The sequence below is a fragment of the Myotis yumanensis genome, unplaced genomic scaffold (genome assembly GCF_028538775.1).
Source record: "Myotis yumanensis isolate MYYU_CA2020_CCGP unplaced genomic scaffold, mMyoYum1.0.hap1 SCAF_2, whole genome shotgun sequence".
Lineage (NCBI taxonomy): Eukaryota > Metazoa > Chordata > Mammalia > Chiroptera > Vespertilionidae > Myotis > Myotis yumanensis.
Window position 1 is genome coordinate 213,825,668 of NW_027223753.1, and position 26,532 is coordinate 213,852,199.

Sequence of the window (26,532 nt, forward strand, 5' to 3'; positions counted from 1 at the left end):
GTCATTCATTCGTTCATCACTTCTTCCCGGGTGGGTTCATTCTTCTAGCAACCATCCCAGCACATGGGCCACGCTGGGCCGCATGCTGACGCCGAGGCCTACCCTCGGGAAACGCTCAGGCGGTTAGAGGAGGAAAGAGCGGCCCTGCAGGACCGGACCTCCGAGACCCGCCCAAGACTCCCGTCTTTCCCTGGGGCAGCGGGCTTTTGAGCTGTAACCTGTCTCGGGCCCTGTCTCGGTCTCTAGAATTTCAATCAATAAAAGACTGTCCTCGACCTTCTGTAGTCATGTACGCAAGGAATTATAAAAGGTGAAGTGGCCCTAGCCGGTTTGGTTCAGTGGGTAGAGCGTCGGCCCGCGGACTGAAGGGTCCTGGGTTCGATTCCGGTCCAAGGGCACATGCAGGGGTTTTGGGCTCGACCCCCAGTAGGGGTCGTGCAGGAGGCAGCCCTTCAATGAGTCTCTCTCATTGATGTTTCTATCTCCCTCTGCCTTCCTCTCTGAGATAAATTTAAATAGATAAGTGAACGAAACCACGTGCTCTTACAGTCCCAAGGACAAGGTTATTTCGGATGTGAAGGCTCCAAGGAAGTCTGAAGAGAAGGGGCATTTAAAGGCTTCAGGTGGTAGAGTTTGGGGTAAGCAGCTGGGAAGTGAGGACTCGCGCTAAAGAATATCAGAGGCAACAGAGCAGAGTGGGCGCAGTGGGACCTGTGATGGGAAAGGATGGATGGGCAATGGCCTGGAAGTTTTGCAGGCCAAGGGATTTTGCAAAAGGAATGCTACCCTGTGCAGCCTGGAAGAAAGCCTCCCCCAGGTGACTCTCCCATCCCCACATCCCCTCCTCTTTCTCCCTGGATGTCATGGCACTGATATCAACCAGGTCTCTTTATCCTTTTGCAAACAAATATTGAGGTTTGTTCTTTATATATTGGCTTCTAAAAGATTTGGGACTTACACTCTGGACATACTTGAAAAAGTGTGTGTGGTGTCTATTAATTCCCACAATAACCTTTTTTATAATGTCTTGCAATGGACAAGAAATAAATGAGCGTTAGGAGCATATTTGTTAGAATTTGATACAAATATGTATCTAATGTAAAGATAAAAACTTAAATATAAACTGAACGCATTTATATGTGTGCAACTAATATTTTCTGGAAGGACATACAAAACACAATGGGAGGTGGTGAGGAAGTCTTTCCACTCTACCATTCTGTTCCAGTTCCAACTGTTCCCCCTGCCCCTCCTCACACATCCCAGTGAGAAAGTGGCCACGCTGGTCCTGAGTTTGTTTCAGGAACCACCCGAGTTCAACGTTTGCAAGTGGTCCAGTCAGGTACAAATGAATGGTTCTTGGCTCTGATGGCTTACTGGGAGGCCTTAAAAACTAATACTGATATCCGGTCCAATCCCGAAGTCTCTGACTTAACATGGGGTGCAGCCTGGTCCGGGAGTCTACAGGGTTCCCCAGGTGATTCTAATAGGCCGCTGGGGGTGCGAACCACCAGTATACACCATCTTCATCACTCCTCAGTGACGACTAATGACCTAATGGGCTGTGTGACAGCAAGAATCAAGCATCTGGACCATGTGCCGTCGTCAGCAGCCTCTGCACGTCAGGAACGTGGGGCCCAGGTGATGGACATCTATAGGACATGCCACTCCAGCCTGCTGTGTCAACTCATAGCTTTCACTCATTTTGTCACCTTAGCTGACTAAAGTGGGTCTTTGTTGGCATCGTGGACTATCTTCTCATGCTGTTTTAAATTAGTATAAGCAACACTGCCCTGCTACACTAGCCTTTTACAAATGTAATTTAACAAAAAAGGTAGGTGACTCTACCTAAATGGGACATATGCCATGAGAGTCCGTGTTGCTCTCGGTCAAACTCGTTAGCCTCTTTCTCTTCAATGAGGCAGCCAGGCAGCGTCCCCAACGCAGAGATGCAGATCTTTGTGAAGACCCTGATTGGTGAGGCCACTGTCCTTGAGGTCAAGCCCAGTGACATCACTGAGAATGTGCTCCATGCCAAGGGCATCCCTCTGACCGGGAGCGTCTGATTCTTGTGGGCAAACAGCTGGAGGACGGCCGGACTCTCTGATTACAACACTCACAGAGCCCACCCTGCACTTGGTGCCTCGTCTGCGGGCGCCGGCATCAGAGCCTCCCTCCACTAGCTCGTGCAGAAGTACAACTGCAACAAAACGATCAGCAAGTGTTCCGCCCACCTGAACCCCCTGCTGTCAACCGCCTCCAGAAGTGCGGCCACACCAACCACCTGCACCCCAGAAGGCTGAGTAAGGCCCCTCCACCACCTCCTCAGCCCACAGGCGGCCTTCTGCCTGAATCCTGTGACCCTGAGGCCTCACTAAAGTCGCTCTTTTGTTGATTGATTGGAGCAGTTAAAAAAAAAATCTGTTAGCCATATTTTCAAAAGAACCCTATCTTAGCAGTATTTTCTTAAAAGGTGAAAAATATACCAATACTTCCCCATTAAAAGCCAAATAATATCCATAAAATATATTTTTGCAAGAATATAGCTTACCAAAAGGAAGGAAAAAATAGCAAATTCCAGAAAGAATGGCTACATAAATATTCACAAACTTAGACTGCTGTCATTTAAAGTTTCTCCAGACTGAATGGTTTAGACACAGAAAGCGCTTCTTCTCGAGTGTAACTATAAGCACTCATGCTCACACTCCCTCAACAGGAGCTCAGGCTCAGAGTCTAAGGAAACAGTCCGGGTCTTCTAAATAGAACTGTAGTAAAATGTGCTCAACTTTAGGATCCTTAATGAACACAATTTTAGTTTTCAAAATATAATTTGAATACAGAATTCTTTAAAAGTAATATCTGAAGAGTTAGCCATCATATATATTTTTATTTTATTATAAGAACTTTTTAAGTTTGGGGCAGATACAATTGTGACAGAAAACCAGCTTCATACCAAAAATACACTTTCAATTACTTTATCAAGCAAATAAAACAATCTTAATTTATTTGCTTTTTCTAGAACTTAATGTACAGTAAAAATTTTATATTCTATGTGACAGATATGTAATTAAACATACAAAAAAAGAACATGTATTGAACGTTCAGAAAAAGTAAAAATAAATAGCAATGATAAAACTTTGGAAAAAATAATGCACATTTTAGTTGTGGGAAATTAATTATATATACACAATTAAACTTAATAAAAAGTCATCTCTTTAAAATTGCACAAAACAAGGGACCAAGAAAAGCATTAATTTTAATGGCATGTGATACCATAATCATAGGGCAATTTGTTGCTTAACTCCAGGACATAAAACACTTAGGTTTGTAATACAATGAAAGGTATGCAGTATTGTTTGAGAAAGATTGTCTTCCCCAACTCACTTAACCTGTAGTGATCCTATAAAAAAGGGTGCACAGGAAATTTCATTAAAAGAAATATTAGCAATTATTGTGCCCACTCCATGCTAAGCAGCCAAAAATGGGCTTAAAAGTAAACATGGTCACACAGTTAATATACTTGATAATTTTTTATACTAAAGATTATTTCTTTGTTGTATAAAAACACTTTAACGATGATTGGCAATCTCAGCATGAAAATATCCCGGCAAAGTGGATGGAGACAGTTTCTGCTTACCTTATTTTCATGAAAAAAATATTTCAGGAGATAAGCATTTATAGAAAAGGAAAGTTAATGCTCAATTCACTTACAACTTATCAGGAGTATTAATCCATTTTTTACAAATGCCTATTTAAACTTCTCTGTAAGAAAATGAAAGGTAGCATTTCCATTTGCATTTATGTATGGCACAGCCCTCACTTAGTTCAGATAAAAATACACTTTAGGAAACCAGAAAAGATTGCACAAAGGTTAGGGGCAACCTGAAAACCTCTTGGTGAAAAACACTTATGTCCGTTAGGGCAATAAAAAAATATGTGCAGACTTAATTACAAATATTTACATTTTAAAACAGAAACATGAGTTAGCTATTCAGCTGCTCAATATCAATGATTCACAGGCATTTCAAACGGTGTGATAGTGTGTCCACATGTTTGTGGCCACATTTGAATGCATAGGATAGAGTAAAGATTATGGTTCTTCAGTCTGTCACCTATTATATCTATAAAACAAAATTATTTACATTTTGAAAGCTGTACAACCAAAAGGACTGAGCAAATAGTTTTATTATATCGAATAATATAGACTTTAAGAACTACTGATTTCACTCATTTGTTCGACAACTTGTCCTAAAATTTCATCAACGACATCAACATCATAATTCACTTGCTGAAGATCGAGGTCAGGTACAATCATGGCCAGCAGTTGTCCCACATTAACTCGGAGAGATCGCAGTTTGAAGCTGCAAATACAAATATTACATTTATTTAAAGAAACAATTATTACATTTATTAGATGAACACTGCAATAAAATTTAACAGCTATGTAGGGCTTAATATTTTAGGGGAAATTAATCTGCTAATTTAATCACTCATAACGCAATGTAATAATTACGTATCTATTGGCGGTCAGTAGTGTTTCATAACACTAGCGGCTCTTTGGCTCCAACTTTTACAATTTTGACTTGAGACTGGAGAAAACATGGACTGGTAAAATATATAACTTATCACCTAGAAAACAGTGACATACAGTAAGAATCCTGGTTGGTCTAAGGTAAGAGTGCATCTCTGACTTTCAGCTGCCTTTGAAGAAAGTAGACAGAACTGTTCCCTAACACATGTTCTATGACATTATCATCGCTGTGTAAGAGGACAAAGAAATGATTCTGTGGTCAAAGACACTCATAAAACATTGGGTTAATTAATGTTAAACAAGACTTTTTAAAATGCAAGACTTCATGCTGAAGATCACGGACTAGCATTTTTTAAATGCATTTACAGGAAACCAATGTCTCTCTCACTTCGATGTCTCTCTCTTTCACTCTCCCCCCGTCCCTTCCCTTCCACTCTCTCTACAAGCAATGGAAAAAAATATCCCCAGGTGAGGCTTACAAAATAAATAAATAAAACATCATGAGTCACTCAAAGGTTAGTGTGCCAGAGGCATCTGGGATCCTGCTTCCGTGTGCAGTTTATCACACTGCGCTGCGGCCAACCACCTGCACTTCCACCAGCACCATGGATGCTGCTGGCCTGAGAAACACCAGTGGAGAGTTTTCCCCTGAACCCTTTCCCTCCAATGCTTATGTGCAGCACTCTATTGCTTCTATTTCCATGAACACACTTAGTGAAGTTCTTCAAAAACTTAAGCTAGAAAACAAACTAGTAATATAATTGATGGTCAAGTGAGGGTAGTAGATTCTTTCTCAACGGTACCTTTTAGCTCTGAAGTCCTATCATATTAGCCCTTACTGTCTTATTTATGAATGGTATACCATCACACAGCACCAACACTGGCCCTCTCCCACCCCCCCACCTAGCTTCTCCACTCTCAAAAACAAAACAAATCGAAACGGAAACCCAGTTCCATTTTATACCTGACTGAGATGGGGTGGGGGTAATCATTCATTTGCTGTTTTCTGATTTTCACAGAACTTCTTTCTAATAATCACCTGTGCTATGGCAATTTTTAATAACGGTGGCATTTCCTAAAAGTTAAGATGGGGGAAGGCACATAGTAGTAAAATGAGGATGGCAGACCATAAAGAAATGGTGCCAAATACAAAAGTCAAAGAAATCAAACATTCCAAACCACCCTGACCAATCAGGAGCTAGTCCTTCGGAACTCCTATTTCACTTAAGTTGAACCTAAACTGTTCATCTCTGAAGGGAAGGGTGATAACATGCACTCCTTTCCTCTCTCATCTATCACCATGCTCGGATCACAGCAGTCAATAGCTGCTTAGAGTAGCTGTTAGATGTGTGACAGCAAATTAGTATCTCGCTAACCAGAACTGCAGCGCAGCAAAGTGCCTCAACTGAAATTACCTTTCCCCATCAGCATAATTTACAGACTCCTCAATGTTACTTGAAGTTGAAACATCTGTTCCTCTTTGTTGACTTGCAGATTTTAATTGTTCAATTTCAGTTTTCAGTTCTTCACACTGTGAACGAATTTGTGATTTCTCTATTTGCAGTAATTCAACCTGACAAGAAAATTGAATTTACTATAAAATTTAGAAATACTGGTATCAAAGCACAAATTTAAGCTAAGAAATGTAGAAAACCTGCTTGATGAAAATTACCACCAAAAAAATTAGACAAAACCCCCAACAGCTTTCAGTGTTTCATTTCATTTTTCCACCTTTTTACATTGAAAGGGAACAAAATGTCCATTACAACTTACTAAAAACATATATGCTTCCTAAAAACTCAGAAACCAAGATTAAAATGCCTAGGTGGCCCTAGCCGGTTTGGCTCACTGGATAGAGCGTCGGCCTGCAGACTCAAGGGTCCCAGGTTCGATTCCAGTCAAGGGCATGTACCTTGGTTGCGGGCACATCCCCAGTGGGGAGTGTGCAAGAGGCAGCTGATCGATGTTTCTCTCTCATCGATGTTTCTAACTCTCTATCCCTCTCCCTTCCTCTCTGTAAAAAAATCAATAAAATATATTTAAAAAATAAAAAAATAAAAAAAATGCCTAGGTGATGTTGATGTCACAGAGGCTTCTGTTCGGGCACACTCCCCACTCTAAGTTATAGCACGAAGCTTAGACTGACTTTGATCGATGATGTCATCTAGCTCCTAAACCAGTAACACAAAGACGAAAGTCTGACTGAGCAGTTATGTCAGCAGTATCTCCAGGAACGGGCAGTACTGTTGTTTCCAAACTTTATTTAGCAGAGAAAAACCCTCCTTTCAAACACCACGTAAATATGATACATAAAACAGATTTTCTTTAAAAAGGAGCTACCAAATTTGACCTGGGGGCAGTGCAGAGGCCACTACTTAGCTCCTGATATTAAAATCTCCTTTTCCCTCAGTAAAGAACCCCAAACAGACTGCAGGTCCAAGGCACCCATTAGCCAGGTAACTTACATCCCAACAGATGGAATATACACCTTTCAGCAACAGCCTCCTCCTCTTTCCTTCTGCTTGGAATGTTAGCTACATGATGGCTGGGCCTGAAAAGCCAGCTCAGACCACAACTGCACGCTGTGAAGCAAAGGAACCCAGCAATGTCCTGTGCACTACAGGACATTACCAGACCGGTCACCACCGCTGAGTCCCAGCAGTGCCCATCTATCTCCAGACAGTTTAAGAACCCAAACTACCCCACACATTTCCATATGCCCCAGGCCTAATCCTCAGTGGAGAACCAGGACAGTGACATGCAATGAGTGGAAATTCATACTAAGCGATGTGTTCCAATCCGGCAGCTGGCAGTGGTCTCAGGCCGAGATGGCCCTGGATTCCCATGACCACCAGGAAGCCGATAGAACTCACCTCACTTTTATACTGGTCCCTCTCAACAGTGCATTTGTCCAGCTGTCTAAACACATCATCGAGCTGCATGACCATTTCGTCCATCTCACTTTTACTCTCACTATTGGAACACTGACTGCATTCGTGCTTCACATGCTGCGAAGCACTGCACTGTTTCTTCAGCCTTTCTATTTCATCCAGAGCTTGCCGGTACTGAGATGCCACGTGGTCTAGACTTTCAGATTTGCCATTAATGCTTTCAAGTAAATACACTGCATCGGTTTCGGTAGATTGATGGCAGGTTTCCTTCTTCACGTATTTGTCATTCATTTCCAGTATCCTCTGTTGTAACTGCCTGATTTGGTCAGTAAACATATGACATTGTCTTTTATAATCTTCTTTTTCTTGGGTAACTAGAAGCAGCTCATTTCTCAGTTCATTTACCCGGCACCCAGCATCACCCACAGCTTTATCAAAGGTCTCCTGCATTTCCTGTGGCTTCCCTTCACAGGATGGCAGTGGAGCTGTATCGTTTCTTGTATTGATGTCATCTTCAATCGTTTCTTCCTTTTTAACCACCACACCTGGGACTTCAGTCTGGGTGGCCACAGCAGTTGCCTGATCACACCTGGATGGCAAGGTGCCTGTTGAACTAGTCTGGTCACAAGGTTCACTGTCACCCATAGGCTCGTCCTGAAGCATGTCACCCATACTTTGCTCGATGTGACTCTGTTCTGGTTTCATTTCAACATTCTGATGATCTATTGCAGGCTTGGGAGTACTGTTCTCTTCTAAGATGATGACATCTTCATCATCCTCTCTAGAAGCTGGATTTTCAAATGCTTGATTACTCAATCTCGGAGTCTTTGCATTCAAAATTGAGGAACGAATAGGAAGTCTCCGTTTCATGCTGGAAAAGATTTTACATGCAAATTAAGTTATGAAATATAGATATGAACAAAATAGATGGCTTTGAATTACTCTACCTTAAAATTTGATGAAACACTCATGCTTATTTTTTAAAGCAGTGATATATTATTCCACAGTACTACCCAATGAGTTAATGGAGTACAGAACATGTTCTCCCTCTACACCTGAGAAAACACTGCTGAGATGTCTTTAAAGTATCAGATCTTTATACTGCCAACATCTCTTCACTTGCTGTCCTCTGGGCATTTCAAGGTACCCATGTCCAACTCAGAATGCACCACCCACCACAGATCTGCCCTTTGTATTCTAGAGCTCAGTGAGTGGCACTGCTCTGCCCATCATGACCTGTATCAACACTCAGTGATCAAGTGAGCCACTAAGTAAACCAGTATGCCCTATCCTTTCATATAAAACAATATTCCCTCATTAAAAATTGCCTCATTTTCTTCATTTCCTTAGCTTTCTCTGAATTTATCACCAATTGATTACTTTTTGTGCCACTTAAAGGGATATTTGTACTAGTTTCCTGTTTGAGCCTTCTGTGTCAGACCTCAGGTTTCCTTGATTTAAGAAAGATTTTCTGCCCAGCCAGGTGGCTCAGTTGGTTGGAACATCATCCCATGCACCAAAAGGTTCGATTCCTAGTCAGGGCACGTACCTAGGTGGCAGATACGATCCCGGTAGGGGTGCATACGGGAGGCAAAGGCTCGATGTTTCTTTCTGACATCAATATTTCTATCTCTTCCCCCTCTCCCTCTCTCACAGAAATAAAAAGTAAAGTATCCTAAGAGGATTAAATACAAAGAAAGAACTTCCTTTCTTGGCTTACTCTCTATCCAAGGGGTACAAACTCTAATAAAATCTTGAGAAAGCACACACAGGACATAAAAAATGTAAAATTTTGCATCATGATGATGTATTTACTTCTTGTGTTTACTGGCTTGGTAAACTCAGGTTGGAAGTTACTTTCTCAAAACTTTAGATGCATCACCGATTTCCATCTACCACTCAGTGTGTCTGCCTGTCTCACCCTGCCTTTTCGAACTTTGTTCCTCTTAACAGCAGCTCTGTTCCTACGTGTCTAAAACTCCATGACATGCCCTAGCCGGTCTGGCTCAGTGGATAGAGCGTCGGCCTGCAGAATAAGGAGTCCCAGGTTCGATTTTGGCCAAGGGCACATGCCCGGGTTTATGGGTTCGATCCCCAGTAGGAGGCCTGCAGGAGGCAGCCGATCAATGATTCTCTCTCATCACTGATGATTCTATCTCTCCCTCTCCCTTCCTCTCTGAACTCAATAAAGAAATATATTTAAAAACAAAAAAACTCCATGATGCTACTTGGAATGGTGCTTTCCCAGACATTATGCTGTGTATATAGTGGAATGAAGTCTTTCTTCCATTATTTCCTCCCCTTTGTTTTCAGATTCCCTACTCAGATGTTGACCTTCCCATCTTTTTCTACCTTCCAACTGCTCATCTTTCCATTCTAAGAGGCTTATTTGTCCAACATCTACCCACCTCCCAGTAATGTCACATGGTTTCTTCACTCCCTTCCTTTCAGTTTGTACATGGCAATCCTTGCCCATCTTTCTATTGCAGAGTGAGGGCTGGGCTTGTGATTCAAGAGCACTCAACACTCCGCATCCAGAGCTTTTATCCTGGGAACCCAGCGAGGGGAGGAAGGGAGAGGGAATTCTCACCACTCAGTATTCAAACTTGCGCTTACTCCTGTGTGCAAAACAGTGGCGCACTGACATCTTCAGCAGAAAACACTGCTCCAGAAGGTCACCTTCCCACCTCCTGACACAACGAGAGCAAACAAGCCTCCTGTTCTCGGCCTAGTTTGCACCTTCAGAAGAACCAGTGTTTCCAAGTTCTGAGTCTGTCCAGAGGTCTCCGGAGTTAACCAGTTGATAGGGCATTGCCCCATTATTTTTCTTACTAGGCTTATTCCTAATCTGTCATTGTCAAGACGTACTTTGTCATTGCCACAGACTTTGACTCTATGAATGTGAGGAATATAGACTAAAATTAATGAAAATTTTCTCTCTATTCTTTGCTTCCATTTTAATGATAGTCACTTTTAAAAATAAATTCCATCAATTTTTCTCTGTAAACTACAGATTTTTCTTTTTCTTACTTTGTCTGGAACCATCTTTATGAAGAAAAACCAAGAATACAAAGGAGACTGGTTTTAAAAAATTCACACAAGTTTTTTTTTAATTATATTTTATTGAATTTTTTTACAGAGAGGAAGGGAGAGGGATATAGAGTTAGAAACATCAATGGGAGAGAAACATCAATGGGAGAGAAACATCCATCAGCTGCCTCCTGGACACCCCCTACTGGGGATGTGCCCCCAACCAAGGTACATGCCCTTGACCAGAATCAAACCTGGGACCCTTCAGTCCGCAGGCCGACACTCCATCCACTGAGCCAAACCAGCCAGGGCTTCACACAAGTTTTTAGTTAAGTAGCAGTCCAGCCCCCAAAGAAGTCCCCTAAATGTGGGCTTTAGGGCAAACCGTTTAGAGCATGTCCTCCATGTACATATGCAGAAAGGCAGCTATTTCTACTCTTTCCTAAGGTCACAAATCCCTTGGAGAATTTAATGAAGGTCACAAAACCTCTGGGAAAATCTGGCTTCATTATCTCGGAGAACCTTGTTCCAATGCTTCTCTTTCAACAATAAACATCAGGTCTGATCCACCAGTTCACTCACCTCACCTGATCTTTTCTCACCTGTTCATTCTATCCCCTCTGAATGGGCTCTGTGCACAGTCCTGCTTTCAGGAACCAACCGAAGTGAAGTACAACCTCATCCCGAAGCCTTCCCGGGCCATTCCAGTCAAGAGCTGGAACTAACTGTTCGATCCACTATCACTCATCCCTTTCTTTCCCTTCCTCCTCCAACCACTCATCCAAAATATAGTGTCACGGGCTATGCTAAAAATGTATAGGTCACACTTGACATTATAATATTACTAGAGGCCTGGTGCATGGATTCGTGCACAGGTGGGTTGGGGTCCGGCCGGCCCGCCCAGATCAGGGCTGATGGGGCCATTGCACCTGATGGGGTGGGGAGGGGACGATCGGGGGCGGGGCAGGCCAGGGTAGGAGCTGCAGGCGGTTGGCTGGCCAGCCCCGCCCCCTGGTTGAACTCCAGGTAAAGGGGACAATTTGCATATTAGCCCTCTATTATACTGAATACTGTTAATTATTTTATTTTTTTCCTTTACTTAGATACTGATAATCCTAAAAGCAGAAACCACCCCGGCCAGTGTGGCTCATTTGGTTGGAGCATCGCCCCTTACAACAAAAATTTGCAGGTTCAATTCCCAGTCAGGGCAAGTAAGGGAGGCAACCAATTGATGTTTCTCTCTCACATCAATGTTTCCAACCCCCCTTTCTCTCTCAAAAGAAAAAAAAAAAATCAATAAAAACATCCTCAGGTAAGGAGTAAAAAAAGAAAAAGCAGAAAATTTCATGCTATAGAAAATCTCAAAGAGGTGACAATTTGATCAAATTCCACAATAACCGAAACCGGTTTGGCTCAGTGGATAGAGCACCGGCCTGCGGACTGAAGGGTCCCGGGTTCGATTCCGGTCAAGGGCATATACCTGGGTTGCGGGCACATCCCCAGTAGGAGATGTGCAGGAGGCAGCTGATCAATGTTTCTCTCATCGATGTTTCTAACTCTCTCTCTTTCTTCCTCTCTGTAAAAAATCAATAAAATATATTTTTTAAAAAAAACACATTCCACAATAAATACAATTAATATTTTTAATTGATTTAAATAGGTAGTATAAGCGGGATGGGATAAGTACGTGTAGACACTATAAGCAGTCACTTGTCCTGTAGACTTTTTACATGCACCTAAACTACAATTTCATAGACGTGCCTACAAGTGCCCAGGAAAGGCTCTGTTTAACTGTCTCCCGCAATGGAAAGCACATTTTTGCCACTGACCTGTTGCTCTCAGGCTCGGACTGGGGTGAACCCCTGTTGTTTACAAGTCGTGCTGCGTAAGTGTTTGCTGCTTCTGAAAGATGCCCTCTTGGAACAGTGTCCTTCACGGGAGAAATACTTTGCAAAGGGATTGTTGAAAACAACAGTTCAGTATTAATCTGTTGGAGGGGAAAAAAAATTCTTAAAGGAATTTTTTTAATGTGCAAGGCCCAAAACAATACATTATTTTCCCTTTTCCCTTACTCAGAAGATGCTGAGAACTATCCCACCCTGTAACTTCCTTGTGCTACACGAGGGAGCAAAACACAATAGGCCAATGAGCCCCATCCATCCTGCGAGTGAGCTAAGAATGGTTTTACGTTTTTTAAGGTATGAACAAAACAAATGAAAACTATGCAACAGAGACTATATGTAGTCCACAAAGCCCAAAACATTTACTGTCAGGCCTTTTACAGAGAAGATTTCTTGGCCCTATACTATATATAGAACTTACCGAGATACAATAACTTTTTTCTAAGAGAAATAAGTTAAAAATAGTCATAAAGATACTGCCTTTAAAAACAAGTAAGCCCACTATTCTTACCCCCCCCCCCAGTTCTGTTCTCACCCCCAAATCCTAAGCTTTATACAAGAAAACATTTCAACATAATTATATGCAAACACACACATCTGCAGCAGACCAAAACTTCCCACACAAGTAGGACCCCCTCGTCACATACTCAGAACAGGCTCCTCAGCACCAGTGAGCAATCAGAAAGAAAGAAAGGGGCAGGGAGAGTGGTCAGCAAAGAGGAAGAGAACCCCACAGCTTCGGTCCAGGTTAGCACTGGAACTTAGCTCCTGGGTGTTCCTGCCTACTTCTCCTTGACTGCCTAGCAACAGGGTTCTAAAAAGAATGTCTGCCTTTCCGCAGAAGATGCCCAACTAAATAATAAAACTGAACAGCTCAGCTCAGCCAGTGTGGCTCAGTGGTTGAGCATCAACCCAAGAGGTCGCCAATTCCTGGTCAAGGCACATGCCCGGGTTTCGGGATCAATCCCCAGTAGGAGGCATGCAGGATGCAGTCAAGTGATCGTTCCATCAATGTTTGTCTCTTATTGGTGATGTTTCAATCTCCCTTTCCCTTCCTCTCTTTTAAAAAAAAAAAAAATTTTTTTTGTGGGGGGGAACAGTTTGATGATGTTGGATTAAGAAGTCAGGGTTAGAAAGAGGGCAAGGAGGGGTACAAGAAAAGAGAAATATGTGAACTAAAAGAACAAGATCACTTCCATTTGTATGCAACTCCTAAGCTTTAAAAATATCTGTGCCCCAGCTGGTTTGCCTCAGTGGTTAGAGAGTCAGCCCTCGGACTGAAGGGTCTCGGGTTCGATTCCCTGTCAAGAGCCTGGTTTAAGGTCTGTGAGGCAACCAATTGATGTTTCTATCCCACCTCCCCCGTACCCCTCGGGGAACTACTGTAAAAAAAAAAAATCAATGGGAAAAATATTCTCATGTGAGGATTAACAACAACAACAAAAATTTTTGTTAAATTAATCCCTACCCAATATAAGACACAGCTATAAAATGGGAGGCTTCATTACCTGAGGGAGCCTTTCCAGTTGTCTGATCCTGTATTTGTCCTTGTCTCTTAAAAAAAAAAAAAAAGATGAAAAACGTATTTAAATCTACTTCGCCATTATTGTTCAATTCTGTCTTGCAAAGAGACTTGCCATCTCACTCCCAAGTCCCTGGGATGTGCACACTAGAATCAGTGGTGCGTTAGGCAGGGAATACCTTCCACCCATCAAGCCCCTGGGCCTCAGCTTGCCCTCCCCACTGTTTACAGGCCTCGGAATGGGAATACCACACAGGCCTCCACTGGTCTGTCTACCTCCGTCCTGCTGGATTTAAACAGTGCACCATAAATCAAAACTTCCAGAAAGTTCTTAGTGAACTCTGCCTTCTGTGTGCAGCACATTAGTCTAAGTTCACCAAGGCTGACCGACATCACTCGTTACCTAGCGTCCTAGCCCACCTCCATTTCCACATGCCCCCTCACACATTTCCTCTAGTTAAGTCGACAAATCATTGTGCCCTGTACATTCTCATCCTACCTTCAAGGCCTCTTACAAAAATGTCCTTCAAGAATTTTCCTGATCCATGTTGCCCTCTCCATCCTGGGGCCAGAAGTGATCTTCCTTATGGCCTTCCCAACAGGACTAGATCGTGCCTTGCATGGTACTTGTTATCTTCTAAGTGGTAATATTCACATCTCACCTTCCCTGTTAGACTACAAGCTCATAAAGGGTAGTATGCACTTACAATGCATCTGTGCGTGGCCCCAAAAGACAAACTATTCTGTATGCTATCTTGTACATAGGGCAGCAATAAACAGGAATGATAAAAAGAGCGGGTATCCACAGCATAAACTTTTTTTAAAAAGCACTTGCTGTTATGTACCCCACAACAAAATCATTCCTTGGGTCATAATCAATTAACCCCTGAACAAGGGTCTGAGCTGTGCAGCTACTCCTAAACACGGACTTTTTCTCAATAAACACAGTCAGATCTCTGTATCCCTGGGTGTCGAATCTGCAGATTCAACCAACCACGTGCACAGAGGACCACTTAAGTTGTAGGCAGATTTTTGACAGCAGGAGTAAAGTGCGGGGGGCGGGGGGGGGAGGAGTGTGTTGGTCGGTGCCCCTAACCCCCACTGCTGTTCAAATAAGCAAATACTGCAGACACATCACTGTTGAGTGAAGTTTTGGGCATTAATTCTTTTCCCACTGCAAATCAGTGCCACTCTCACCTCTTTTTGTAGGTTTTTTCATAAGTCGGATGCACCAAATCCTCATCTTCAGGTTCTTCTGGAACATCACAGTTTCTAGTCAGAAAAATCACAGTGAAGAACAGGTCAGCAGTGCCCAGTCATACACCTTGAACAGTATTTCCTCCTTTCCAAAACGGACACTCCCAACTATCTGGTACCTGAACTGTGGGTCAGGGTTATTGGAGCAATACCATTTTTCTGGGAGGTGATCTATCCCATCTGGTAACTTTCGCCACTTTAGACAGGAATCACATTGAACCCATGTCTGATCAGGACGTTTCCTATAATAAAAAAACAAAATATTAGCATGGAAACATGGATGCTAAATACACTTCCATTAGCTTATCTGTATCATTTCCATTATAAAATGCCTCTATTATTTAATTCTATCCCTGAAAATTCATGACATCTATTATTGTGTACACCAAGTTAAACCAAAACAATTTTGATTACCTTCAAAAGGTTAAAAATGACAGGCCAATTTAAGCAAAATGACTTAAATGTATTATTTAATACCATACTATTAAACTTGCTCCATGATAATAAAACTCAAACTCAAAATATTTCAAATATCTTGCTCTGAAATTTATAGCTAGTACCTGCAATGTCAAATCTAGTATATTTATTAGCAAAATAAATCACCAGGTACAGAAAACAGACAAGTTGTATTACTACAGTTTAAGCAATTTTTTATAATTGTATTTCATTTTTATCCTCTATTATAGCACATCTCTGAACAACTTAAAATTTATATATTCTTTCAGTTTATAAAGTACTTCCTTACTTTTATCACTTAAAAATTACACTGATCCTGTAAAAAATTGATATAGACTCATTTAACATATGAAGACTTCACCTTAATGCCTGTAACTTTTTAAATGTAGTTTTAAAAAAATGCATTTACACAGTCATATGAGACTTCAAACAGTCCAGAAGTTTGCGAAGAAAATATAAACCAATTTCAGGGGGTGACATTATTGCATGTTATAGAGACACACACAAAATAAATGGGAAATTAATACACCGAGTTGTATCTTTGTTTTTTTATTATACATCTTGAACATCTTCCCATCGGTACACACAGTACACAGCAGTACTCAATCACAGCATTATTACTATATGCTCAGTGTGTTTCTGAGCGTTTATCAGGCATCTTATCTTTCAACTAGAGGCCTGGTGCACAAAAATTTGTGCACTTGGGGGGGGGGCGTCCCTCAGCCCGGCCTATGCCCTCTCGCAGTCTGGGACTCCTCGGGGGATGTCCACCTGCTGGCTTTAGGCCCGCTCCCTGGGGGGATTGGGCCTAAGCTGGCAGTCAGACATCCTCTGGCAGCCCAGGATCGCTCGGGGGATGTCCACTTGCCAGTGGGGAACAGGCCTAAGCTGCAGTCAGACATCCTTAGCGCTGCTGAGGAGATGGGAGAGGCTCCCGCCACCACTGCTGTGCTGGCAGCCATCAGCCTGGCTTGTGGCTGAGCAGAGCTCTCCCTGTGGGAGTGCACTGACCACTAGGGGGCAGCTCCTGCATTGAGCATCTACCCCCTGGTGGTCACGGTGTGCCACAGTGACTAGTCATTCCCCGTCGTTCTGCTGTTAGGGTCAATTTGCATATTACCCTTTTAATATATAGGATTCTTACAAATTGAAGCTTATAAGAGGCTAAGAAATTCAACGTCACTTGATTACTTAAGCAGCAAAACTAGACTGCAAACTGAAGTCTGGTTTATGAGATGATAACACAACACAAGGGTAAAAACTGTTTCATCCATCTTTTGTGACTACCTATAAATGTATATATTCATTAATTCACTATTCTAAAATGTTTTATTTATTTTTAGAAAGAAAGAGAGGGAGAAAGGGTGGGAGGGAAACATGTCATTGTTCCACTTATTTCTGCATTCACTGGTTGCCCCTTGAATGTGCCCTGACTGGGGAGCGAACCCAAAACCTTGTCATACAGGGACAGAGCTCTAACCAGCTGAGCTTACCTGCCCAGGGCCTATCATCAAGTCATTTTATGGTATGCTCATCTGAATTGAAGAATTTAGTCCTTACTTTGGGTTAGAGTCAACTATAAACACTGTACAATCACTGTACCCTCCAATATCACATCTTGATAGTAGAGAGGGTGAACTTTTTTAATGCACACTTACTGTATATCTTCAACCGGCAAATTTAGAGGATATTCTGCATTTTTCTTCACTTTCATTTCATTCCAATAATCATTCAGTTTATCTCCCAGTGCTAGTATTGTAAGCCTGAAAAGTAAATTATGAAACCAATTTAAGAAAAAAATAATAATTAAGATTAAATCTTTGTCAAACACAGAGAAAGCACAACCTAGCAATGATCAGGTGAACACTGGTGGGGGGGTGGGTAGGGAGTAAGGACGAAGGACTCCTAAAAGTACAGTTAATAAAAAACACTCAACGTAACAGCAATTTTGTAGAAAGAACTTTTTAAAGTTACTAGTGCAGAGCGAGGGTCCTCTAGGAAGGAAGACACACTGTAATACGTTGGGTCTCCTGTTGTGAAAGAATGTGGCCAATCATGGGGAGAACCACTGAATTTCAACTCCAACCGTCCAAGCTTCAATTCAAATCAAACTCACACTTTTGGTGTATGAAAGTATGCAATCATTCCCAGGAAGTCTATTTCAAATAGACTCTGTCCCACAATTAAAGACTTGCACTTCTCCCACAGTAAGATGTCTTTTCTTAATTGAGTTTATTGGTGTGACATTGGTTAATAAAATTACATAGGTTGCAGGTGTACAATTGTATAATACAGTGGTTCTCAACCTGTGGGTCGTGACTCCTGAAAATACATCCTGCATTTCAGATATTTACATTACGATTCATAACAGTAGAAAAATTAGTTATGAAGTAGCAAGCAACGAAAATAATTTTATGGCTGGGGGTCACCACAACATGAGGAACTGTATTAAAGGGTCGCAGCATTAGGAAGGTGGAGAACCACTGGTATAATACATCATGTGTTTATTGCACTGTGTGTTCACCACCCCAAGCCCCTTAATAAGATGTTAAAATCAATGGGACCTACTGAAATAAATAAGACTAAAGGCACAATTCTTCCTCGTCTCTTTTTCTCATCACCTCTACTCCTCAGTCCATGAGACTGCACCCATTTCTGTTGAGAATATACCCAGGAGAGGAACAGCAGGGTCATGGGGTGGGCATTTACTTGACAGCCTATTAGTTTTCAAAAACGATCAACCAACAGTTTTACATCCCGCAGCAATGTTCAATGAGAACTCCAACTGGCCTACAATTGCCAACATTTGCTGCGTTTTCTTCACTGTAAATATTTATCCACTTTTCCCATTATGATGGAAGCTTTTCGTATCTTGTTTAAAAAACCTGCCTAACTAAAGATTATAAAAGTATGCTTGTTTCCATTTTGGTTTTGCCGTTCTCATTTAGGTCTACAATCCATCTAAGAACTGGCCTTCTGCTTCATTTGAGAGGCAGGAGTTAAAGTTCATTTTATCTGTACAGACAGCAAACTGACCTGGTCTCTTTTGGAAAGATGATCATTCTTACTACACTTGAATGCAACCTTTGCCACAGCAGATGACCATATGTATGAGAGTGGGGGTTGTTTTTTGACTTCTCTACTCCATTTCACTGGACTATCTACCCTTTCATTAACACCCGCTTTCTTACCTACTATGGCTTTCTAAGTGTTATTTCTTAGTGTGAGTCTTCTTGCTTTGTTGTTCTTTAATGACTGTCTTAACTGTTTTCAGTCTTCTAATGGTCAACTTAAAGTTTAGATTAAGCCTATCAACATATCAACACCCACACACACCTACTGGTTTTTTTGGTTCTTTTTAAAACTGAAATTGCATTTAATTATTTTGGAGAAAAACTGACATTTCATAATACCCAGTGTTCCAATTCTTGAACGTAGTATACCTACTTATTTAGGTCTTAAATTTCACTCCACAATGTTTTGTGGTTTTCAGTATGTCGAGGTCTTTGTGTATTTGATTTCCTCTAAAGTACCTGTTTTTATGATGATCTTGATTTTTTTTTAAATATCATGTTGTTTATCTGTTGTTGCTAGTACACAATGATTTCTGAATACTTCTTTCCCAGCAACTTTAGAATACATATCACTTGTTCCTTTATTAATTCCAATTACAGATAATTTTGGACTTTCTACATATTATCATCTGCAAAAAAGTTTTATTTATTCTTTCCCAACCCTTCTAACTTTCATTTCTTTTTCTTGCCTTACTGAACGGGTTATTTCCTCCAGAACAATTGTACATAACTGATGTCTTTATCTCACTCTCACTCCGGGGGGGTTGGGGGGGTAGCTATTGATTATTCACCACTAGAAATGGCTGCTCATTCTGTAAATATTGTGTACTATTATTTGTAAATAACTACTGTTACTATGCCCTTTCTGTTAATGGTTTTGTAAATGTTCATTTTTCTAAATCACAAATGGGTGTGGTTTTATCAATTGATTTTTCTGTACCTATGAAAATAGCTATCGGAGTTTTCTTTTTTAGCACCAGTGTGATGAGTAACATTGAATTCTGAATATTAAAAACCACCCATGGCATCTTGCAATACATCCACTTGGGTTAAATGTATCATACTTTTTACGTTTCAGCGGATGGGATTTGTTATTATTTTAAGATTTTTATATCTTGACTAGAGGCCCGGTGCACAAAAATTTGTGCACTGGGGGGTGGGGGGGGAGATCCCCTCAGCCCAGCCTGCGCCCATTCGCAGTCCAGGACCCCTTGGGGGATATCCACCTGTCGACTTAGGACCACTCCCGGGGGGATCAGGCCTAAGCTTGCAGTCAGACATCCTTCTGGCAGCCAGGGAGCTCTCAGGGGATGTCTGACTAAAGGCTTAGGCCCCCAAGGGATCGGGTCTAAACCATTAGTTGGACATTCTTGGTGCTGCCATAGAGGTGGGAGAGGCTTCTGCCACCACTACTGCGCTGGCCAGCCATGAGCCAGCTTCTGGCTGAGTGGCAGTCCCCATATGGAAGTGCACTGACCACCAGGGGGCAGCTTCTGCATTGAACGTCTGCCCCCTGGTGGCCAGTGCGCATCATAGCAACTGGTCATTCTACCGTTCAGTTAATGTGCATATTAGCCTTTTATTATTATTACTAGAGGCCCGGTGCACAAAAATTTGTGCACTCAGGGCGGGGGGAGGGGGTCCCCCAGCCTGGCCTGTGCCCTCTTGCAGTCTGGGACCCCTCAGGAGATAACAACCTGCTGGCTTAGGCCTGCTCCCGGGTGGCAGAGGGCAGGCCCAATCCCTAGGTGCAGCCCCTGGTCAGGCTCAGAGCAGGGCAGATTGGGGAGTTGGGACGCCGCCCCGTCATACACAGAGCAGGGCGGATCGGGAGGTTGCGATGCCACCCTCAGTCACGCTCAGGGTAGGGCCGATTGGGGGGTTGGGGCACCGCCCCCTGTCACACTCAAGGCAGGGTCAATGGGGAGGTATCTGCGCCACCCCCTGTCACGCACAGAGCAGGGTCGATCAGGGGGTTGGGGCGCTGCACCCTGACACACTCAGGGCAGGGCCAATGGGGAGGTTATGGCTCTACCCTGTCACACACAGAGCAAGGCCCGTGGAGGGGGGTTGGGGCGCCACCCTCTATCACCCACAGAGCAGGGCCGATCAGGGGGTTGGGGAGCTCCCCCGTCATGCACAGAGCAGGGCCCATCAGGGGGTTGAGGAGCTCCCCCCTGTCATGCACAGAGCAGGGCCGATCAGGGGGTTGAGGAGCTCCCCCCTGTCACCCACAGAGTAGGGCCGATAGGGGAGTTGGGGCACCACCCCGTCACACACAGAGCAGGGCGGATCAGGGGGTTGAGGCGCTGCACCCTGTCACACTCAGGGAAGGGCCAATGGGGAGGTTATGGCTCTACCCTGTCACACACAGAGCAAGGCCCGTGGAGGGGGGTTGGGGCGCCGCACCGTCACACACAGAGCAGGGCCGATCAGGGGGTTGGTGCGCCGCACCCTGTCAAACACAGAGCCGCGGGGCAATCAGGGGATTGGGGAGCTCCCCCCTATCAGGCACAGAGCAGGGCTGATCAGGGGGTTGGGGCTCCTTCCCCTGTCATGAACAGAGCAGGGAGGATAGGGAGGTTGTGGCCCCGCCCCCATCACACACAGAGCCGCAGGGCGATCAGGGGGTTGGGGAGCTCCCCACTATCAGGCACAGAGCAGGGCTGATCAGGGGGTTGGGGCACCTTCCCCTGTCACACACAGAGCAGGGCAGATAGGGAGGTTCTGGCCCCGCCCCCAGTCACACACAGAGCCACAGGGCGATCAGGGGGCTGGGGAGCTCCCCCGTTACACACAGAGCCACAGGGCGATCAGGGGTTTGGGGAGCTCCCCCATCAGGCACAGAGCAGGGCTGATCAGGGGGTTGGGACGCCTTCCCATCACGAACAGAGCAGGGCAGATAGGGAGGTTGTGGCCCCGCCCCCTGTCACACACAGAGCCGCAGGGCGATCAGGGGGTTTGGGCGCTGCCCCGTCACGCTGATCCCGGTGCCGGGAGGCCTCGCAGCTCCGCTGATCCGGTGCTGGGAGGCATATTAACCTTTTACTATATAGGATAGAGGCCTGGTGCACGGGTGGGGGCAGGCTGGTTTGCCCTGAAGGGTGTCCTGGATCAGGGTGGGGGTCCCCACTGGGGTGCCTGGCCAGTCTGGCTGAGGGGCTGAGGGCCGTTTTCAGGCTGGCGGGTGACTGAAGCTCCCAACAGCTCCTTTTTTTCTTTTTTCTTTTTCTATTCTGGGCCAGCTTTAGCTGAGGCCTTGCTGCTGAAAACATTGATACAATGTTGTGGTCGGGCTGGCTGAAAGCCTGTTTCTGGGATTTTGTTTAGCTTCTATATTTGCAACATAGTTGCTTAGAGTTGCAGCTGAGAGGCCGGCAACTCAGGTGGGGAACGTTGGATTTCGCCATCACTGGAACAAGCAAGCCTCCCTGTTCTCTTCAGTGCATGGCTGCCGGCCGCCATCTTGGCTGACAGTTAATTTGCATAAGGATATGCTGATTAGCCAATGGGAAGGGTAGCAGAGTGACACCAATTTCCATGTTTCTCGTTTATTAGTGTAGATTATATAGAATGTCCCTATTTCCCCCCTTTTGCCCCCTCTACCCAGCTCTTGCCTCCCAATTCTCTCTGACCATCACCATACTGTTGTCTGTATCCATGGTTTGTGCATATATTTTCTTTGGCTAATCCCTTCTTTAAATTCACTCCTTTAAATTTTTATTTTCAGATAAGTGCTTATAACTGCACTTAGAATTAAGATATTTTTTTAATTGAACCCTTGTAAATTTTAGCACAATTTAATAAGTTATCCTAGAAGCAATTAGGAGATTTTTCATGTAAGGCAGATACATTTCAATTAATATGTTATTAATTTTTAATTTTTTAATATTTTAATTTGAAATAACCTCATACATGTAAAAAAAACTATAAAATACTACAGCATATTATACGTACCCCTCACCCAATTTCTTAGCTGTTAATAATTTAAACATAACTATTATACAACTAACAAAATTTGGAATATATTTTTCTTATAATCTCTTTAATATAACTTAATCCATTTACTTTGTTTTTGTTAATCTTCACCCAAGGATATTTTTCCATTGAATTTCAGAGAGAGTGAAGGGAAAGGGAGAGACACATTGATTGGTTGCCTCCTGCATATGCTCTGATAGGGACTGGGGATCAAGCCAGCAACTGAGGTAAATGCCCTTGACTGGAATCGAACCTGGGAACCTTCAGTCCACGGGCTAATGCTCTATCCACTAAGCAAAACAGGCTGCAGCTTAATTCATTTACTTTTAATCTATATGTCTTTATATTTAAAGTAGGTTTTGTTTTTGATTCACCCTCATAATCTGTCTTTTAATTGGTGCATTTATGCCACTGACTTTCAGAATGCTTACTAATAGAGTTACTACCATATCAGGTGGCTTCTGGGGCTTTTGGGGTCACACACAGGGGCCTGGATGGCGGCTCGTGCTGGCGGCTTGCGCTGTCCCGCCCTGCCTGCAGTATGAAAATTAGCCGCCATCTTTGTTGGTGGTTAATTTGCATATCGTGCTGATTAGCCAATGAGAGGTGTAGCGAAGGTACAGTCAATTACCATGTTTGTCTATTATTAGATAGGATAAGGAAAGACTGACATCAATTTCTTCTCTTGTAACATATTCATAAGTTCACTACCAAAGTTATGCAAGTTTATAAAGGACTGGGTGCCCCTTTCCTAAATCTTTGAATTTACTATGTAAAAACTTTTCTAAAAATTGATTTAATTTCACAGGAATATGTTCATATCATCTAAAATGATGGAACATTATGCTATCCCCTTCATAAAGCTGTTTGTGTCTGTAGACCTACAGTATTGTCCTCTATTCCATTTCTGATACTGACAATTGCTGTTTTCTCCTTTACTTCCTTAATCCCTTAATCTTACCAGATACTCACAGACTATTAATCTTATCAAAGAACACACTTTGAGCTTTTTTATTATGTCATTATCAGTTTATGGTCCCTCAGCTCAAAGCCAGTCTTTCCTGCTCAGTTCTATGCCGCCAGAGCTCGGTCCTGTGAGCGTGTGCCCTTTGCCAGCTGGAGCCATGTTACCTGGGCTAGCGGGCAAGGGGCCTGCCAGGTGCAGCAGCTTCCAGAGCTCCAGTGCTCACCTGGCTGGACCCAGCAGCCTCGAGGGAAGCTCCGGTGTGCCCTGACTTCGCTCTGCCCTGGGCAGACCAGACCTAGCAGGCCCGGGTTCCAGCAGAGTCAGATCTTCACAAACCGGCTCCAGCCCACCACAGCCCTGGTGACAGCAGGCCCAGGACAGGCTAGCACTGGTCAAGCAGGCGGCTGGTTGCGATGTTTTTCATGACCTCTACAGAGAGATCAGAACCTCTGGCTTCAGGGGATGGGGGCCTTCTCCTAGTTCCTTGACTGTTTCCTCTTTTTCAACCTAGAGGCTTTCAGCTCCTCTTTTTTATCTTTTACCCCTTATAGAAATCACCTTCTACTGTTCTAGATGTGGACTAAAAAAAGAGGCTACATCCTAAACCTGAGAAGCTCAGGGGAGGCCTGCATGGCAGCCTTATAAAATCACACACCAAAAGTAACCACACAGGAAGGTCTGAAATTAAAAAGGCCCAACTAAAAACTAGTCATGGTGGGTAGTCATGTCCTAGGCCAGTACCTTCCTTGACAAAGGTCAATCTTTACCCTTAATGGAGCCTGTCTAGTCTGTTAGTAAATAGGATAACATACCTTTGGAATGGCAAGTAATTTCCTACTTTCTGGACCCCTCAGGGCACTATCACTGCACCAGAGCAGAGACCACAGAGCCCTCCTTGTTACTGTTATAGTGTTAATTGTTGACTGTTACCTATCCTGCACCCACAAAGGTAAATGAATCAAGTCCATTCCTTCTACCTGTTATCCATCCCAGACATTCCCCGCCTCCCCTGTGCTTTCTCCAGTCTCCTCAGAGTGCAATGTACAAAATAAGGTACAAAACTGCCCTTCTCTGCAGCATTTTCTCAATCCTGAGATTTTGCTTCCTGGTAATTGTCCACAGTTGGCTCAAATAAACTTACCAAAATTCTCTTTAGGTTTGAACTTGTCTTACGTTGACATAGTTAACAATTCCTTGTATTAAGTTATCCCTGTTCACATAACAGGGTTAGCTGTCTCAGGATTGAACTCTGAGTGATATATTTATTTTCTATATTATCTGTGGTTCTTAATTCACTGATTTTACTGTTACCTTTATTATTTCCTTCCATTTTCTGTTTTATTTTTTTTTCTTTATTTGAGGGGAGGGCCAATGGTATTTGTCTTTGCCACAATATTTACATGACATTTGTATTCTACTCCAGAACATATGCTTATGAGGACAGTTTGTGCTGCCCTACTTTACAACTAACATTAATGGCCACATTTTCTGGGACTCTCAGTAATATTTCATTAGTAAAGATGGGAGAATATATTTCTATTTCTAGGACACAATTTCTAGGAAGAAAGACGACGGTTAAATGTGTCTTCTGTGCAACCTTTCACCTTCCCATTTCCTTAATGTCCCACAATGTAAAAACATCCATAGACAAAAAAAATCCTTAGAAAAAGTTATGAAAGCATTTCCAAAATACAATATAAAAAGGCAAAAAGTTAAATAGGTAACACACCTGTACTCATTAGTATAGTCGAAATCTTGCTTATTATGAGTTGGCTTTAGGAAATTACATTCTATAATTCCCACTACTCCAACACCCATGTTGTTTGCCTGGAAAAGAAAATGAAATTGGAGTTTTAAGCATAAGACATGATGGCCAATATAATTACCCTCCATAAAGATTTATAATTTGTACCAAATATTTTCCTATATTTTATCTCATGAAATTTAGCCTGAAAAACATTGTCTGGTAGGTAATTCACTTTTCTGGGAGTTAATTCCTATGTACATTAGAGCCTTCCTCCAAAACCACATCCACTGTTGTCAAGTATTCATTTAGACAAGTATTATCATCCCCAGTTTTATACAAAGGAAAAAAGACCTCCTCTGCTGGGATGCAACTGCTTAGACAGTAGAAACCACAACTAAGTCATTTCTATATCCACAGCCTAAGCAAAGGCTCCGGCACTCAATATTCCATATGTTTATTTAAAGTTAGCATTTTAAAAATTAAAAAGTCATTTATCCAAAATTACACATGCAGTTGATAATGGCAATGGAATGAAAATCTACATCAGTAAAAATTATTTTTTAATTTTTACTCTAACTAAAACACTGAACTCAAAGCACAGGTCATATTCTGATTATCAAGTATATTTTGTTCATGATTGTAGTTTACTTCTTTTTTTAATACATATTTATTGATTTCAGAGAGGGAGGGAGAGAGAAACATCAATGATGAAAGAGAATCATTGATTGGCTGCCTTCTGCATAACCCCCCACTAGGGATCGAGCCCGCAACCCGGGCATGTGTCCTGACAGGGAATTGAACCGTGACCTCCTGGTTCATAGGTCAATGCTCAACCACTGAGCGATGCCAGTCAGGCATGATTGTAGTTTACTTCCAAGTTGACTTACAAAGTGAAAGAAAATATAATTTACAAAATGAAAATTTTCATAAATAAGGGTGGTACAAAAGTAGGTTTATAGTTGTTAGTATGAGAAACAGAATTTTTTATATTATTTATGAATTACTTATGACTTACTGTATTATTTTCCTGATGAACAACTGTACACCTAGTATTACCCCACCCTGTAGATGAAGCCATATAAATCTAAGCATAATCCTACTCCATGAAGAACCATCAGTGGTCCTACTCTCACACACTTGTAAACCACAGTACCCTTCAATCTGCAGTTCATTTCACCTTC

The 26,532-nt window shown here is 42.8% G+C and overlaps 1 protein-coding gene across 1 annotated transcript in view; it reads right to left on the reverse strand.

Moving 5' to 3' along the window:
• Positions 1 to 2,902: 2,902 nt before the first annotated feature.
• MORC3 (MORC family CW-type zinc finger 3) overlaps positions 2,903 to 26,532 on the reverse strand; it is a 60,111-nt gene continuing 36,481 nt past the window's right edge. Inside the window, exons 9-17 of the mRNA XM_070407216.1 lie at positions 25,334 to 25,431; positions 17,244 to 17,348; positions 15,249 to 15,371; positions 15,070 to 15,144; positions 13,859 to 13,904; positions 12,279 to 12,436; positions 7,402 to 8,290; positions 5,944 to 6,101; positions 2,903 to 4,358 (exon numbers count right to left, since the gene is read on the reverse strand). Of these exons, the coding sequence (XP_070263317.1) occupies positions 4,205 to 4,358; positions 5,944 to 6,101; positions 7,402 to 8,290; positions 12,279 to 12,436; positions 13,859 to 13,904; positions 15,070 to 15,144; positions 15,249 to 15,371; positions 17,244 to 17,348; positions 25,334 to 25,431 (1,806 nt within the window). The 3' untranslated portion in view covers positions 2,903 to 4,204. The remainder of the gene's footprint in view (positions 4,359 to 5,943; positions 6,102 to 7,401; positions 8,291 to 12,278; positions 12,437 to 13,858; positions 13,905 to 15,069; positions 15,145 to 15,248; positions 15,372 to 17,243; positions 17,349 to 25,333; positions 25,432 to 26,532) is intronic.